The 17664-nt window shown below is 54.5% G+C and overlaps 6 protein-coding genes across 6 annotated transcripts; 1 reads left to right on the top strand and 5 right to left on the bottom strand.

Moving 5' to 3' along the window:
- Window positions 1-651: 651 nt before the first annotated feature.
- Window positions 652-2570, bottom strand: B0I36DRAFT_424612 (Pyruvate/Phosphoenolpyruvate kinase-like domain-containing protein). The gene is made up of 6 exons (XM_046162287.1): window positions 2405-2570; window positions 2127-2250; window positions 1811-1939; window positions 1448-1673; window positions 1252-1368; window positions 652-1183 (listed from the first exon to the last, which is right to left on the bottom strand). The coding sequence occupies exons 1-6, from the start codon at window positions 2467-2469 to the stop codon at window positions 1032-1034; spliced, it is 813 nt and encodes a 270-aa protein (XP_046008466.1). The 5' UTR covers window positions 2470-2570; the 3' UTR covers window positions 652-1031.
- A 302-nt stretch (window positions 2571-2872) lies between these two features.
- Window positions 2873-5077, bottom strand: B0I36DRAFT_332220 (acyltransferase family-domain-containing protein). The gene has a single exon (XM_046155084.1). It carries the CDS (start codon window positions 4851-4853, stop codon window positions 2925-2927), a length of 1929 nt encoding a protein of 642 aa, XP_046008465.1. The 5' UTR covers window positions 4854-5077; the 3' UTR covers window positions 2873-2924.
- An 847-nt stretch (window positions 5078-5924) lies between these two features.
- Window positions 5925-7986, bottom strand: B0I36DRAFT_332219 (uncharacterized protein). The gene has a single exon (XM_046155083.1). It carries the CDS (start codon window positions 7880-7882, stop codon window positions 6020-6022), a length of 1863 nt encoding a protein of 620 aa, XP_046008464.1. The 5' UTR covers window positions 7883-7986; the 3' UTR covers window positions 5925-6019.
- Window positions 7987-8590: 604 nt separating this feature from the next.
- B0I36DRAFT_332218 (uncharacterized protein) lies at window positions 8591-10941 on the bottom strand. Its single transcript, XM_046155082.1, has one exon. The coding sequence runs from the start codon at window positions 10834-10836 to the stop codon at window positions 8911-8913; it is 1926 nt and encodes a 641-aa protein (XP_046008463.1). The 5' UTR covers window positions 10837-10941; the 3' UTR covers window positions 8591-8910.
- A 497-nt stretch (window positions 10942-11438) lies between these two features.
- B0I36DRAFT_332216 (uncharacterized protein) lies at window positions 11439-12398 on the top strand. Its single transcript, XM_046155081.1, has one exon. It carries the CDS (start codon window positions 11918-11920, stop codon window positions 12182-12184), a length of 267 nt encoding a protein of 88 aa, XP_046008462.1. The 5' UTR covers window positions 11439-11917; the 3' UTR covers window positions 12185-12398.
- Window positions 12399-13708: 1310 nt separating this feature from the next.
- B0I36DRAFT_434483 (uncharacterized protein) lies at window positions 13709-17094 on the bottom strand (the record flags this gene model as incomplete). Its single annotated transcript, XM_046162709.1, has 5 exons — window positions 13709-15367; window positions 15446-15584; window positions 15669-16063; window positions 16333-16993; window positions 17072-17094. The coding sequence occupies 5 exons, from the start codon at window positions 17092-17094 to the stop codon at window positions 13850-13852; spliced, it is 2736 nt and encodes a 911-aa protein (XP_046008461.1). The 3' UTR covers window positions 13709-13849.
- Between the last annotated feature and the right edge of the window lie 570 nt (window positions 17095-17664).

Genomic DNA, 17664 nt, shown 5'->3' with positions numbered 1-17664 from the left:
CTTTCGAGGTTCTGCTTGGTACCAGACCAATACCCCTTGGCTTCGTCGCGATTGGAACCACTTGACTAATTTTTGCTGGATCAGGCTGCTTGATATGTCTGGCTTCGTTGTTCCGGGAGGGCGCCATCCCCGCAACCCCTCCAATTAAAAATCCTCGGGCATGGCAATGGCGTGATCATCCCAATCTGGTGTGTGTTGATGGCGATGAGCGACCCCACAAGCTCAGAGCTTATTTGTCTGCAGGGGTGAGCTCCGGAGTCGGATACCCCGCGGGGTCTTTACTCTGGCCAACTGATGTGTAGCACTCAGAGAAGTCGTCCAACTGGACTAGGCAGCTAGAAGAGCAGCGACGAAGGTCCTGGATGAAGACAATGCCATGCCACGTACACTCTTCACATCGTTGATAGACCGGTCGTGTTCAGACCACCTGCAATGTTGAGTGAGATAGATGCAATCTCCTCGCGTAGATGCATCGAGATCATACACTTTAGCATGCCTGGAATGAATGACATGGTGATAGCCTTGGTATCTTGTTTGGATAGCTCGGCTTGGACCGAAGATGATGGCATGTCGGATGTCGTACTTGATAAGGGGCCACCGTGAAGCAACGACACAGGCAATGTATCCGGTCTTTCTAAGCGAGCATTAGTGGTTTGTACTCCATTGTCAAGACCTAGGGCTCGGTTGGCCAAGACTGTCGTAGGTCGATCAATATATTGTAGTTCAACCATATGCCTTAGTGTAATGCAGTTTGAGTCGCCAGGACAACGCCCTTGGTGATGCGATCGTATCCTTGCCTGGGATCGAGTCAGAGCATTCATATGCCGATGAGGCGGACGAGGCCAACGATTAAACACATAGGTAATGCGCCCACACTCGCAATCAAAGCCTGCAGCTAGGCGGTGACTCAGCCCTGCCTGCATGATGATAGCGCGGAACCATGGTTACACGAAAGAGTTCCTAGAGTTTTCGTTCTCTATCCCATTGGCTAGGGCGACTGCTTCGTAAACGTGAGGCTAGTAAATGATCATTCAGTATCCGCCCCCGGTTCTTGCCGCGCTCGACGAGCTTGCCGTGCTGAGCTCCTTGAACATGCCTGCCGCCATGACGCCGCCGTCCGTGATGACCGAGACCATGTCAAAGCCTTGGTCTGCGCGCATCTTGGCGTCGTCGCCTCCCGTGCCTTTCAAGTTGGTGCGAATAGAGTCAGCTTTCTGTTTTTCAGGTGTAGATGCCGAAAGATCGACTCACAGAAGATGGCAGCCTTCTTGCCCGCGTCCTTCGCAGCCTTGAGGATGCGCTGGATCGCAGCCTCGTGCTGCTCTCCGCAGCGCTCAACGCCCATCGACTTGGCGAGATCGAAAGGTCCTGTCAAATCACCACTCATGTGTCAGCCCTTGTCGCCTCCGATCCATCAAGAACAGACGTGATTTATGACCAAACTGACCAATCAGAACGCCGTCTAGGCCCTCGACCTTGGTGATCTCCTCGACATTTTCAACACCCTGGGGCGACTCGATCTGCACCATGACCATGAGGCCCTTGTCTGCCGCGTCGTCGTACGCGGGGCCGGGCTGGATGCCGGGGAACGAGTGCGGCGCAAAGAGCGGACCGTAGCCGCGCGATCCGACGGGTGGGTATTTCGAGTAGCTCACGATCTTCTTTGCGTCGTCCTGTTTTGAGGTCGCGGGTTGTCAGCCATATGTTCGTGAAGCCTCAGTCTTTCCTTTCATATGCGCAGCCGCCACGGCTTAGAATTTGTGGCCGCGTGCTGGGGTGCGATGCAGGGAGAGAGTGGTCAAAGACGCACCGCGTTGTGGCACATTGGCGTGAGCACGCCATGCGCGCCCGAGTCGAGAGCGCGCTTGATCATCCACTCCTCTGCCCAGGGGATGCGGATGATGGGGCTCGCGCCCTCGGCGGCGATGGCGTTGCAGATCTGTCGAATGTTTGTCTCGCGTCAGCCCTCTGTGTTCTTCCTCTCTGGTATGTTCGTGCTCTTGTCTTGTGTTGTCTGTGTTCTCTGGGACCTTGTGCTATGACTCTCGTCTGGACTCGCTCTGGAGCATGCGCGCACAGACTCGAGCCTCAGCACCATGGTGGCTATGTGCCGGTTATGGACACACCTCATAGTAGTGCTGGTCCGAAATCAGGCCGTGCTCGGCGTCGACAAGGACCCAGCTGAAGCCGCCCGAAGGGTGTGCGGCCGAAGTGCGGAGGAACTGCTTGGCGACGGCGGCGCTAGGGAAGCTGTGCGAGGAGGAGTGTTGTCAGCGAGTGCGAAAGTTAACAATCGACAGTGCATACGCCAGTGGGTTCTTGTGTTACGAGGAGGAAGTTTCAGGCAATATGCAGGAGGGGTCGGCTGGCCTGGGTCTGTAGGCAGAAGTCTGGAGACACTCACGTTAGCCAGAAGCCAAAGGCCGTCTGGGCCTTCTGGAGGGCTGTGCGGACGGCAGAGAAGCTCATTGTGATGGGTTTCTAGCGGATGACGTCTCTGTGTGAAGATGTGTCGAGCTGGAGACGAGAGATGGTGAGGAGAAAAGACGAATTGAATTTCACTACTTTCCCCCGCACTCAAAGGGTTCCCTCGACGACTCAGGGTCCGCATTTGGGTCGCCTTCTGGAGGAGAAGCCACCACCTCGGGCTATGCTGGACCGAACCCCACACTCAAAGTGGCCGAGCCGATCATCGGAGCGGCCCCGAGATGCCGAACAATAACGACAAGTATGCCTCGGTGGGATTGATCCGGTTACGGCACTGCATGCTTGGCGGCCTTCCACTTGTGTTATAAGCATCGCCGGACAAAGGCTGCATCACTAGTGTAGCGTGTTCATAGCAAGCAAAGAGTTGATATTGTCACTGAGAATACAAATTGCAGGCATAACCTTGTGATTGTTACTATAAACCTCGGCACTAAATCCTAGAGACCACCACTCATGAACCGCTCTACCCTCCGCCCAACACCCACACTCCACACATCGACCTTGCGATACCACACATCCGCCAGACACAAGCTCGTCAGGCCCAACAGCGCCCACCCGAAGAGGAGCCCAGCCACATTCACCTCGCCCGTCACCTTGCCCCCAAAGGCGTCAAACAGCCGCGGCATGATCCAGAACCCGAGGCTGTGCAGCACGGGCCCGTGGACCAGGTAAAACGCGAAGCTGATCTTGCCCAGGTACTGCGCAGGCTCGGACTCGAGGACCGTCTGCGCGAGGAAGCGCGTGCGCAGGGCGCAGGGGAGGAACAGTAGGGCACCTAGTGCGTGGTAGAAGCGCCACTTCTCGATGGACATAGGGTAGTACCTCGGGCACCACGCTGCAAGGGTGCGAAAACCAGGGGTCACCTCGGCGTGGGTGTCTGGATACGAGAGGAGGTACAGCGAGATGAAGAGGATGGTGTAGCGGATCAGTCTGGCCCGGAGGCGTGGCTGTCGTGATGCTGCCGAGGTGGACAAGTGTGGGCTGGGGTGATGCTGATGGCGAGGGAGCGTGCGGTCGGTGCTCTTCTTCCTCGCATGCCCGTGTCCGTGCCCGTTGCTGTCTGCGATGTACTCGTCCGTCGTGTCATTGTTTCCCTGCCAGCCAAGATGGATGTCGACCTCGGACAGCACCATCCCGCCCAGAAAGGTGCCAATCTCCCACCGCCCGATCCGCAGCGCGTACATCGCCAGTCCCAGGCCCAGAACCAACCGCCACACTGCCTGCAACCGCGCGGTAGCCAGCAGGAACAAGTACAGCACCATCGACCCCCGGAGCTCCATGGGCATGGTGTATGTGTGCGGGTCGTACCGCGTGTGCTGCGCGTTGAACGTGAATGGGTTCGCCCAGTCGTTGTACGTCTTGGTAAAGTTTGTCGCCGCGTGCCACAGCGAGTCGTAGACCAGCGGGTGCTCCTCCCACATGCCGCCGAGCTTGACCCACGGACAGCCCTCGCAGGACCAGTCCCCGTCCAGAACCTTAGGCGAGTACGAAGGGTGGCGTCGAAAGCCGGACGCCGGGCTCGTGCTGCCCCCGCCAGGCCCAAACACCAGCAGGCCAGCGTTGACGGTCGGGCTCAGGTACACGCTCGTCCCGTCGCTGCCGACCAGGGATCCTCGCACGCCCGTGATCCTCCACCCGTCCACGGTCCCCGAGTACGTCCCCACGCTGCCGTTGATGTACACAGAGTCTGGCCCGTGGTAGACGTCAAATTCGGTCTTGAAGCCGCCGAGCTGCGCGAGCACGGCCACCAGCAGCATGCTCAGCGTCGCGGGCGTGTACAGCCTGAACACGCGCCGGAAGGACGCCGTTGCGAGAATATGGTATGCCTTGTCCATCCCTTTCACACTGCCCACACCGTCGTTGGCCCCATGTCTCATCACCTCCCGCTTGTGCTCGTCATGGGCGTCGACAATGATCCGCAAGACATGCCGGCACACCACATACCCCGAGATGGCAAAGAAGATCGCCACCATGGGTCGACCGCGGTGCAGGAGGCAGAGGATTGGCAGCTGCGTCCATGAGCTGTATGCCTCGGGTGTGAGCGGCGGGCGCGACCCGTAGCCGAGCAGGATCAGGGGCGTCCACGGCCAGAGAAAGTGGTAGTTGTATACGATCAGGCAGGCGATGCCGCGCAGGCCATCGAGGGCGCGGATCTTGTCTGCGCTGTTTCTTTGCGTGGCGGCCGTTGTGTCCGGCGAGGCGTTGTACGCCTCCTGCGCGTGAGAGGTGTCCAAGTCATTGTGGTTGCGGGCGAGAGGTAACGAGATATCATCGCGGTCTTTGCTGTGCCATGCCTCGTCCCCGTGGCTGTTGCCGGTTGTTAGCGACGAGGAGAGCTCCCCGAGGCGTTGGGTCAGCCACCCCATAGCGGTCAGGGGCAGTGTGCGCAATGTGCCGCGCAGAGCTAGTGTGGTTGTGGTTGCGTGAAAAGAGCGCCGCCCAGGGGTGCAATGCTGACGCGCTTACAGACGCATGCCGAGGCTTGACTTGCGCACTGGGGGAGGTGATGCCAGAAATGACCGTGATAACAGACAGACTGTGGACAGCTCGCGCGCCGGGCGCAGAAAACCACAGGACGCCGGCAGAACACCCACAAGTGACGTCGGGGAGACCCTGAAACGCTGCGAGGACTCCCACCTTAAGTAAGCTCGTGGAGATTGTCAGGGGTTGACAAGCATTTCAGTGGGGCAAGCCCACGCCATTACGCGTTTAAACTGGGCTATGGTGCCAAAGAATTCAGGGGTGTAGCTCCCCTGGTCGGTTTTGTGCTGCCAGCGTGGGGACGTGCTCCCGTGGATGCATTTTACGTCACGTGGTCTTTTCCACCCAGATCCCCGACGCTGCTGCGTCACAATGAATCAGCTTTTGAGGCTTGCTCGGATGCTCAGCCCTAACAATCTAGCTGATTGTGGAGTCGACGTCATAGAATCGAAGCACGGCAAGCCTGGACTTCTGCCAAGCGTGTGGACAAGACATGGCACGGAGCAGCTCAGTAGTCGACTTTCAAACAAACTAGCAAAGCTCGCTGAAAGAGGCAGCAAATGATATCAGTCATGTGCCTTTGCTATCCTCCATGCTCAGGTGTACATGATCATCGTACTTCATGTTGGAATTAGTCATGGACAGAGTCCTAATGCAATAGAATGCTTCCAGCTTCGACTTTTCACCGAGTGACATGGAGTTCGGTCCAAAAAAGTGGTTTTTGGCCAGCGGATGCACACTCACATGACAGCGGTCGACGCCGAGAAAGGCAAAACCCCACATCAGGATTTGACAAGTTGAGCTTTGGATGTTTATGTGCAGGTATAGCAGGATGGCTTGGAGAGTCTGTAAAGATTTCAGAAGAGCGTCAAATGCACCGGTGCGAAAGCAAAATATTGGCAATGGTTGCGTCGTGGTATGGCTTAATTATGGTTTTTTCGGCCAGGATGACAAAGCTTTTTGAGAGGTTTCAGGAAACACTGTGGTTCGATACACAGCCAGGACCAACGAGAACTGAGCAGAAGTCCTCCATTGTCATGATTCACAGTACCTAGACTATGACCGATCGGTAACCTAGTTGTTGAGCTTTATGCACACTACAAGTCAAGCAGCCGGTTCTGAGAAGGCATCCATCCTTGTAGCGGACAAACCCGCCCGCCAGAAATTGAGCCCTACGATCTCCGTGCGTCGTGTATACGTTGATTTTATCTAGTAATGGAGACATGCCGACTTTTCTGATCGCGACGTCCTGTTCCAAAATGCTTGGCAGTGGACTGTCCACGTCGTGTGGGCAGTGCCATGAAGTGTCCAGATACATGAGGGCCTGGACCGCCTCGTACGCATCCACGAAGAAGTACCACCCTGATGCTTGCGCATTGAAGGAGAGCAATATCTCGTTGAAGCCTGCGCGCAGAGACACCGTCAGGGGAAGTGGCTGCTGAAGTGCCGACAGAGTTATGGGCGCCAAAAAATGCTCCTGTGGCACTGTCATAGCGTGCAGTGCACCACTTTCTTTGGCCGGACCCAGCTGCTCGTAGTACTTGCCGTCATGAATGAACACACCCTCGCGGAGGACGAACGTGAACGCCGTGTTAGATGCGACCTCGAGGGTTTCCAGAACCACGGGGTAGATGCTCGAACCCTGTGAGCTGGCCCCAAGGACGTCCCCGTTACCGTACGCGCGTGGGCTAATAAGACTCAAGAATGCAGGGTAGGCAATTTGTGGCGATGCTCGGTCGCCAATCTCCTCGGCGGAGATTTCTCCACCCAACGAGCGTATCGTGCGCAGAATATGACTCCCGTCTATCGTACAGCCGCCGCGGTTCATATCCATGCTCACGGAAACTGAGCCTTGCGGCTCTAGGAGGCAACACATGATGCTGTTGGAGAAGATGGACCCAATCCTTCTGGAAAGGACGTGCGCTGTGCATCTGCGGGATACCCTCGTCCAGTCTTTGATTGAAGGCCCACAATAGTCGCAAGTGCACTGGATGGGCGCAAGAGTGTATGCAAAGATGGACGAAAAGTGTCGCCAGCTCTTGACCCGGTCTATGGTGTTGACTGCTGGGGTGCATTGGCAAGTTCTTTTGCATGTCTCGAGAATACGGCGCTGGTAATTCCAGCCGAGTAGCTCTTTGAAGTTCTTTTGCGACTTTGCCGGCTGTAGGGGAGAATGGCCGGACAGCTGCAGGTGCTGTGTAATCTGCACTATGAAGTCGCAGAACGCCTGGAGGAATTCGTCCCTTAAGATGAGTCCATACCTGCCTAGTTCGACTCGTAAAGCCTGTTCTACCCACCCGTCCCAGAGGTATGTGCATCGTTGGCGAATGGCTGTTCTCGTCTCTTTTGTTATGAGAGCGTCGGAAATCACAGAGTCCAGGGATAGTTTAGTCTCGACTTGGACCTTGGTGGGGCCCTCGGCTGTTATCTGAATGATGATGGGCCGCCTTTCATTATCGTGGATAATGATCGACTGGACTGCCACCATTGCTGAATACGGGAACATGAATAGTATGAGAGTGACCACGTAGATGATCCCTACAGATCCAGATATACGGACGATATGCTTGTCCTCTCGTAGTTGGCTGAGACACTCAAACAGCTGTTGTGTCGACTCGGTGGACGGTAAGTCTAATAGTTCTGCTGGTGGGCGCATGCCTAGCTGATCATAGACAGAGAGAATACGATGTGTCTGTTCGGCCAACAGGTTTCCAAACGAGAGCTGTGCAGCTTTGGCAGCAACCAAGTCGGCCACATCAGCAAGGTGGGCCGGATTCGAGGCTGGCATACTCGCAGGAAGTAGCGAAGAACAAAGTCTCGAAAGGATCAGACCGTAGCTCCCGCGACGGTGGATGCACACCAGGGCAGTCATGAGCAGTGAGATTGCCTGGCCACCAGCTGAATCGCCGAGCATAGAGACAGCATCGCCGCGCCGCCAGCCTATGGACAGAGACAGGCGGCCAACTGGGTGAGATACGGCCCTCTTCAGGACCTCCGATACACGACCGGCATTTGGGCCGTTGACGTGGAAAAGCGAGCCGAGATATCGAGCTGTATCATGGCGATTGGGTGGACGTTGTCCGCCGACATGGCAGACAAGACAGTTGAGTAGGCGCCCAGGCCGGTAAAAGCTAACGAGTTGACGTCAGATTGTATTTGAACCGCCATCTCGAAGCGGCAGACTTGGTCGGGGTGTTGATTCGCAATGAAGATATCCGCAGAGGAAGTGGGGTCGTCAGTGGTATTCTGGTATGCAGGAAGAGCAAGGCGGCTTGAAGCCTTGGGAATATCAGCTGCCAACATTCGAGAGCGGGGTTATCATACCTGAAGCTGGAAGGTGGGGCTTGGAGACTGTGACTTCGCCTGTGGCCCTCCCAGTGATCAGGGTACACGACCCGCGTTGAGGGCTAGAGCGGCGAACGTATGCGGGCCAAGATAACAATAAGCAGAGAGCAAGTCTAGTGCCTTCCAGGCGATACCGGCGGTCAGCTTGACCATAAAGAATCCAATGGACGGGTCTTTACTGCCCTTTCAAGGACTGCGATATCGATTCCGACATCACTCAGTTAGTACCAGACCGTCCAACGTGCGCAATGCGCGCACACTCAAGCAAGGGAATCAATATCGAAGTCATTGGCGAGAGGGAGACTTTCACGAGGACAACGTGTCAAAGCACATCTGTATTAGCCACGTCTCATATTCAGCTAACAACTCTAGTTACTCATGAGATTTCCAGCCACAATAGTTCACAGGACCCTGTTCAAAATACCGCGGATCCGATGCCTTTGATAAAGCCCACTTCTTCCTGATTCAAAATGCCGCAAGGGGGCGAGGGCGGCGGCATTGAGAAGTCAAAAAAGCGAGTGACTAGCAGTAACTCGTTGAAAACTAGAAGGAGGGTTATGTCTCCTATCAAGCTTGTGGCATGGCCACCATGGCTTCTCAATGTAGAGTCTCGTTGCTCGCTCTTGGGAAGCGCCTGCTGGCAAAAGAACGCAGTCTGTGCGTTTTGCTTGATGCACTACTCTTTGAAGGGGGACTTGTTGGGGTTGCGTCAGTATTTGACAAAGCACTGTCGATCGAGAGCATCGTGTTATCCGCGTCCATATGTTGGTCCCCACCACTTCGACGCCGGTGGAAGCTGGCCTTTGTCCTAGAGAACTTGTCCTCCGCCTTTGAAAGTGTGTCTCCCGCGAACGTTTTGATCAGATCCCGGACTCGGATCGACCTCTGTTCCGGCAAGACCTCGTGATGTTCCTGATCCACGTTCGACAGGATCTTGTCGAACGTAGGCCCTATCACAGCGGCTTTTTGAGATAGCCCTTGCCGATCTTCGTTGGCGCTATGAGAAGCAGAAGCTCCGACTTTTGGCGCTCGAAAGTAGGTTTCCGTCATGACGATGCCCGTGTCGTTAAGCATGCCGCGCTCATCGTAGGCCCGGCTGATATAGAACAATGCCATGTCAATGGCCTCGTGGACAGTCTCAATACTGCACTGGAACCATTCGCAGTGATTTCTAGCGCAACAGGGGATGTTACAGGACACTGTCTGCTGTGGACTGTATCCCTTGAGCATGGCCATCGCAATCTTCTTGGCTCGCGACGCGCCCCTTAACCTGTCATCGCTTTGCCACAAGATGGTACTCTGCTGGGCATAATGCCCTGCCTCGTCGCTCGTGGTTGCGACTCCATCAATATGGGCGACGCCACGTGTCCAGCCAATGTGATATACATCGTCCAGAGTGTTGTGCTTGCATATGTACAAGAAGCCCTCTACCAGATCAGCCTCATCGGGACGGGCTTCAATGGCGATCCACAGTAGTCGGTCAGCGTCCGTCTTGAGAAGGGAGAGGCGTACAAGGCGATCGGCCCTTTCTTGCTCCCTTTCGGTTGTGCTCTTGTTGTTCTGCCGAAGTGTCTGACTAGCACTGTCGTGCTGCTCGATCAATGCTGCGAGCCGTTCTTCTAGGCCAAGACCAACCTCCGGCAGAGATTCGTAGCTCGGAGAAGATAGACGTGCCAATTTGGGCAGTGAAACTTCGGCTTCTGGCGTTGTCATTGCCGTGGTGACTGTGATCTCAGACACTGGTGAGCTTGTAAGGATGGTGCTGTAGCTCGTGGAAGACACCAAGCTGGGAGACTCCGTCTGGGTCGCCAGGTCAGACACCGTGGTCTCTTCGCGTAATTGTCGACTCGGTGAACGAGGGTTCTCAGACATGAGCGAGAGACTCGCTACGCCAGCGTCGACGATGGACAAGGCGATCTCCTCAGGTGGTGCGGGGAAGACTGGACGAGAGCACTCTTCCTTGTTGTCTCGATGCATATCTGGACCTGCCACACCTAGGCGACTCGTCTTCTTGATATATTCGGTCTGTGCTTTTCCCATGATAGTTTGAGCATCTTTTAGCTCGTTAACAGGCTTGTGACGCTCGTCATCCTCGTCCATCTCGACAGCCTCTTCAGCGTCAACATCCTCGTCGTCGTCATCCGTACTGCTGTCGTATTCGTCTCCTTGCGTACTGTGCCCGCTCATCTGCATCTCCATCCATGTGTAGAGTCTCGTCTTTAACGGCCCGCTGTGATCGTGGCCAGAACAGCACGCCGCTTCTATCAGCCATTTGATACGATCGATCCACTCTTCAACCTGCCAGTGATCACCAGCTTTGTCGACCTTGACGAGGAACTCGTGAATCTTCTTTCTTCTCCCCTTGCCGATTGTGTTACCGCAGCGCTCCTTGCGGCTTGTGGCAATGCCAAAGCAAAGAAAGGGTTCTTCCGGTTTGTTTTTCAATGGACCATCGAGCGAGAATCCAAGCAGGTATTCAAGCTCTGCTAGAAGCGTTGGCTTCTGGGCTTTTCGGTCTGGCATGATGCTCGCATATGCAGAGTGGCAGGTCGTCGTTGGATGTGGTACTTGCTGGGGCTTCCATTTGCTGCGAGTCTTAATCGAAGTGCTCGGAACCTCATTGTGTTGAGCCTGCGGGGATATGCCCATCAATAATGAGGCTCGCTGAATACCCGTGCCAGGAGGTGGTGGTTGGCGACCCCCTGTCACGTCAGCCGGTGTGTCTGCTCTTGGTGGCTTACGGGAGGCAGTGCATGGTGTAGGGGTGATATGCAGTTGGTTGTGACCTGCAACTTGGCGTTGCATCATATGCACAAAAGTTCCCAGAGCCTCGGATCACTCTCCATATAGAGTAAGTCCCGACACGAACTGGGAAATGGAAAGGCTTTTTTTCCCAAAAAGGCACTAGGCCTAGAAAATGGAGCGCAATAATGCTGAAGAATCTCGGCGATTCCGAGCGCTTCATGACACCGGCCAGTGTCCATAACCATGAAGAGCATGACATGCAGCCTGGTAGTAATTTTGTCGCCCTTCTCCACTTGCTGCGAGAACTGGGCACCCCTGTGACCGGTCCGGTCCCATATTCCGGGTTATCGGGTTTCTGTCACAAGGTATAGATGGGGGCACGGACTCTTCATTAGGCACAACGTAAGCCAGCCCCCCTGAAGGGTTTGGTCGTTACTCCGTGTATCACCAAGCCCTGATAAACATCCCGCCGCTGACCCCTGCAACAAAACGTCAGGACCCTTGATCATCCTACTCCCGACCTGAGACGATGCTGCGTGATGGAGAGCAGGAAACGTCAGGGTGATGACGCGATTGCCTGCGGCCTCAGGTTCCGAACCTCAACCCTGCTACAAGTCCTGTGGAAGAAGAGGCGATCAACTTGGCAAAGTTTCATGGAGCTGGCTGTGACTGTTGCATTATGTCCAGGTTCATGAGAACCCCATAGAGGCAGCATCAGATACCCCCAACCACGTCTCCAGCTACCAAGCTGTCATCAGAGAACTGCAACATATCCAGGAAGTATGTGCAACCTACGTTGATGCTCGAAACAGTAATGAAACGGCCACCGTCAAAGCCAGGTGCCCAGCGAAGCTGAGCCATGCTGCTCTCCCTACTTGTCCTCTCCATGGCCTCGCTGCCCTTCATGCTGTTCTTGCATTCCGCCAAGATGCTCCAACCCAGTGTTGAGAACTGTAAACAAGTCATTAATCCATCACACGCCTCGGCTCCCACCCTGATATTGCATATCTCACTCTGTATGCCCTCTTCAACCCAGATATCTGTGATACATACGACTGGACATAGCAGCACTTATTTTCTTATACAGCCGTTGCAGGGAACTTGGCCCGAAACAGATCAATTATGATCCATTGGTGGACAAACCGGGAGAATGATACACGATGACAGTCGAGAAAGAGCCATAGAAAGCGTTTGCATGGTGCGAATGGGCCGCAATAAGCTCCTTTTCTCGTACGAGGAGTCAGCGACGCTCCTATCGCCGATTTCAATGAGTAACCGGCCCAGATTCTCACATATGCCTGTTGAAGCAACCCATTTTACTGTATACAAGGATCACGCCAAAAATGGATATTTACTTAACTTGATATATGTCACGATCGTGCCACAAGGATCTTACACGAACCTAGCCCCAGGTGTATCAGAGTTTTGTTTTGGCCACCTGATCTTGCAGCTTTCATGTGATATTTAGTCGTATCTATGTCTACCTAGGCTCTGGGTTTAGTTGATGAGTGCTTTTAATCCGAAGAAACTGAACTAATTATCAGGGCACCCATCGAGAATTAGTCGGTAAAGCAATGCTCCCAGCTTCAAATTCTAGTTTGGCTTTTGAGCACCCTTTCTACCGAATTTCAGAGCGCAGGTCACTCCGAGGAATGCCCGAATTAGCAAAATGCCTTTCGCAATACTTTGATATCGTGAACCAGAGCATAACAAGGTATTTACAATGCTTGATCGATTGTCATTGTTAATGGATGCAAGGCCATGCATTCAGGACAACTAACACAGGGTCGCCATAGAATGGATGCAAGCGCTCGATTCCGCCTTGGTGGCCGTGCTCAGGAGCCGCCGCATAGTGGCCACCGGACTGGCCTTGTCGTAGGTTGGGACGGACGCTGATTTCAAGATTGTGTCGCGCACAACGGTGCTGCATTCTGAGTCCATGTCGTTCAAGTTTCCCCCGCAGCGGTGCAACTGAGGAAAATTGGCATCGAAATATGCGGAGTTTTACTCACGTGGCTGATGTCTTACAGAAGGGTGACTGCGGAAATTATGGGAGTGCAGTTCTTGCTTCCTTCGGGCCAAGCTCCTATGACAAAGGTAACTTCAGCACACTGAAGTCCACAGCGATCAAGCTGACAATCTTTCAAGGGCAGGCATTCGTTCACTAATCTGTCGATGGGCTGACGCCATGTTGTGGCCTGGTGCGATTTGACAACCTTGATCATGATTCAATTCGACCAGCTGAATGGGCTCCAGCCTGGTTATCCCATGGGAGAATGCTTTAAATAATATTGTTCGCACACAACAAAATGTGACATTCAACTGCTCTCATGAGTTCATCAGGGGGTTTGCCACTGTAAATTGACCTCACTCACCCCTTGGCAGCAAGCGGCAGTGGGTGGTCCCACCTGGGGCAGGGGTAGGCGGACATAACCGCCGCCACAGATTCAGGCGCGCAACGCTGTCAACATGGGGCAGCACGCAGTTCTCAGTGTGGGCGAGCCATGCACACCTGGCGAGCCTGAATGCTACAACATTCACATTCACGCTCAAGTAGCAGACGAGCATCCCGCGATACCTTGCCCTTGGCTACTGGTCACGGATGGATTGAATAAAGGAGGTATTTCTTTTATTAGAGGACTCTGCTAGCGGCCTTTCAACAATGCTTGGTGTAGTGCAGTTGGGTGATTGGGACACGAGCTTGTCGGCTGATTACAGCGTGCAAACCAACAACTGCAACCTCAGCAGGACCAACATAAAGCGTGTTGTGAAATCTTTCACCTTCCCCCCTTCACTCATCGGTACTTCGCAGCCCTGGTATGTAAGACAATATTGTTGTGATGCCGCCAACGTGGGTCTTGGACGGTGAGTGTCCTGGCAAGGGCGTTCGTTGCGCGTCTTCTTGTTCTCTGTAGCCGTCGTGCAGCTGATCTGAAGCATCCACGGCGGAATCGAGGTCTGGCGTACACAAGATCTGTGCGAAATGTGCCAATGGCCGCGAAGACTTTCTGGTTCGGGACAGGAACTGTCTCGCTGCCGACGACGACATTGGGGTGGATGGTGAGGTTCCATTGCTCTGATCATGTGTCACGGCCATTGTCGTTGCTTCCTCATGTAGCTGTAGGTGTGCGGGAATCACGGGACTTGGGAAGGTGACAGCAGCTCCTTTATCAGCCTCGACACCTCTCGTTGTGGAGGACTTGTCTCGCTGGTATTGCGCCGCCATATATGAGAACACTCTATCGTCTTCTGGGTCGCTTCCAGCAGGGTTGTGCATGCCGTGCAGATTGTGGGCGTTGGGACTGTTTGAATTTCCCGGGTCTTGAGCCGCTTGCGCATCGCTCGCGGGGCTCAAGCCAAGAGACCGCTGTGACACCCGCGAGGGCCTGGCGGACCCTGTCGTCTGTCTGGTGGCATCATGGCTTCGACGGTCATCCGCTACGCATTTTCCATTCGCCAGGGGCACGGGCTGCCCAGAGATTCGACTTCGTGTCCCCACGTGAGTCATTTGAAGTGAAGCTTCTTCGGTAGAAACTTGGCTGGGATTGCCACTGCCATTGTCGGCTTGATGGGGGCTTGACCTGGTGGGTTGTGGTTCTGGGGAAGATGCGATGACGACGAATTGACTTTGATCGAGCTGCTGGAGCTCTACCGCGCGTTGAGGCTGGTCCTTGACCGTGCTCGAGTCGCGTGCAGTACCGCGTCCCGCTGCAGCTCGACCCCCTCGCCCCCCTCGGCCTCTTTGACCTCTTCCCCTTCTCGATGGGAGCCGTCGTGACGCGGTTCGCCGGCGCTTTGGTCTCTGCAGGCTTTCGTCTGAATCTGATTCCGACTCATCGGAATTCGGGTTGAATTTGCGAAAGGGTTCGCATATATTGGCTAGCGTCCGCTTGTTGTCGTCTTCGATGTCAAAGAAAGCGCAGTTGCTGCCATATTCCATGTATACGTTTGTGTAGAGTGTCTTGAGGAACTCATTCTTCTTGTCAGGCTGGCCCCGTGGCTTGCGGCCCCCGTACCAGAGCCTGATTTGGACACAGAGGTTGCCGATTGGTGACTCGCATTTGTGATGATCGTCAGACCCGAAAATAGCGTGCTTGTGGCCTGACTTGGGGTCGTGCCAGGACATGTCTATCTTCCACGTACCACGCCGCAGTTTCCCGAGAACCGCAACGTCGTATGCGTTTCCATAACGAACGGCACCGTCATCAGGAGCGTTGACCCCGGGCCTAGACCCGAAAAGGGGGTCGCATATGATGACCCAGTCATCTTTGCCAGAGGTTCGGAAGTCAAAGGATGCCTGTTGTTGGTCCTAGCATGAACTGTGAGTCCGTATTCATGAGGGCCAAGCATGCCAAGAGCGCCTGGGAGATTCCGTGGGAGCAGTTACCTCGTGGAGCAACAATTGTGTAAATTCATCCTCGCTGCCGAGTTTCCTCTGTAAGGCGAAGGCGGCGCCTTGAGCCATGAACATGCGGGCAGTGATTCCTTGCGCAACGGCGTAGCCAGCACCTGCGAACACCTTGTGCCTGTGGAGAACGTTGCGTTAATTCTGTTTTTGTGGCGTTGTTCTGCATCATGTGATAGGATTCCAGTCAGAAGGAAAGACTTACCCTGAACCTTCCCGGTCGTCGGTTTCGACAAAGATCGGCTCATGGGGGAGGTCCACTGCCAGACAAAGGTCACGAACATGGTTTTGTAAGCAACCGATGAGCGAACTGCCTCCAGAGAGCACAAGTAACCCGCCCTTTCCGCTAGCGAGTGTATTGACCTGTTCCATAATGGCAGCCAAGGGCCTCTTGAACGCCTCCTTAAAGCAATTCCGGATAGTTCGATGAGGTAGTGTGAGCGATTGAGCTGCTCCTTCCCTGAACATGAAGTCGAAATCCTGTCGTCGATCCGGACCGATGACACCTCGTTGAGCAGCGTTGATCTGTGCAGCTAGATCCTTCAGGGCTTGCGCTGGCAGATCACGGCCCCGACGACCTGGCATACGTTTGGCAATCCGCTGGCATTCTTGTATCATTCGGAATTCCCAGTGTTCAGAACCGCCGCCAACGCCTATTGCTCGTTCTCGTCAGTCTATGCTAATAATTGATGGACGGAGGGATTGGCGAACTGACCATGAGTTTCGTTGTCAAGGATGAAGTTTGTTGATTTCACGTCCCGACCATACATCACATCGTAGGCGCAATAGTTCTTCGCGTAGAAGCTTGTTAACCACGGTGTTCTTGGACTTTGGCCAGCCAACGAAGACGCTACATTCTGCAGACTTACTGTGCTATGACCACCCAGGTCAATGAAGATCACACGCTCCTGATCATAAGCTCGTTTTCTCCGATGCAGGTACGACCTTTCGTCTTTGAACATGTAATGTGCGATCGCCTCGACTTCCTTCACGAACGCGATTTGATCGACCGGGACGTGAAAAACACTCGATATAAGGTTCTCGTAGACGGTTTGGAATCGCTGATCCCATTGGGACGGAATCGAAAGTGCAACTCGACCGATTCTGAGGTGTGCTTGCTCCAACAGTCTGTCGACTACCACTTTTACAGCAGTAAACAGCTCCAGCATGCCCTTGTTGAGTATCTTCTCTAGACCTGGGTGCTCTCGGGGGAACTGTGGTCCGATAACGCAGTACTGCTCCTGCATCTCCTTGGCTTTAGCGAGGAAGTACATGCTGTATTTGGCCGACAGGAAGCTAGGGCTCGCAACGACATGACGACGTTGCCAGACGGGTCTGGGAGAAGACTCGGAGTTGAGGGCGCCGAGGTCGAACATGATAGGCCATTCGTAGGCCTTGAATCTGATATAATGACCCTCGTGGTTTGGGTTGAGTACTCTATGCCAGATTTGCGCATGCGGCTCGTTCCGTCGTGGTAATTCTAGTAAAGCCGCTCGAAGGCTTGTGCTGCCAAGGTCTATGCTGAGGACACTGAAAATGGACGTCAGTAGTTGTACTCCTGCTTTTTGGAAGACACTGCGAAGTGGTGGAATATGGTTTGCGGCTTACGCTGTCCTCGGTGGCTGCGCCATCTTGACGGGAGCACCACCAGATGCTGAGATCGTGTAGTACAGGCCCGGGACACTATCTGGCCCCAGGGGGCGCGGATTATGTTTAGGTGAAGGCACAACACTTGCACCAAGGTGCTGACCGTGAGAACGTGTTGAGGAGAGGGTTCGGGGCCAGGACGCTGCGTGGATTGCGATTGCTGGCAGACTCCGAAATAAATCTTGTTGGTTGTGTGCTAACGGAGCTGCGAGCATCCCCAGCCCTCGACGTCCTTTCTCCGCTTAGCTAGCTGCTGGGATAACCCTGCTAGAGTGTGAGCACGGTGCCGTGCATGGGCTTCGCGCGCCATACTGGGGGTTGCCCCCCTTGTTTGATAGTGGGAAGACGCGCTGAACTTGGCTGATGCGCGTCCACGCCACTGCAGCCTCACCGAAACCACGTCCCCTCTCCGTGATGCAGCCAGCAACATCTTGAGGCATGGGAGGGTGTACACTAGACACTTGACGACCAGCCACGTCAAGCGGTTCGATTCTCATGACATCGTATATGGAAGGGTGGCGACATGGTCGGAGTGTCCAAGCCTTTCAAACAGA

This window comes from Microdochium trichocladiopsis (assembly GCF_020744255.1).
Source record: "Microdochium trichocladiopsis strain MPI-CAGE-CH-0230 chromosome Unknown B0I36scaffold_9, whole genome shotgun sequence".
In the NCBI taxonomy this organism is placed as follows: Eukaryota; Fungi; Ascomycota; class Sordariomycetes; order Xylariales; family Microdochiaceae; genus Microdochium; species Microdochium trichocladiopsis.
The sequence above is the reverse complement of the archived record's forward strand: the minus strand, read 5'-3'. Positions and strand labels throughout refer to the sequence as shown.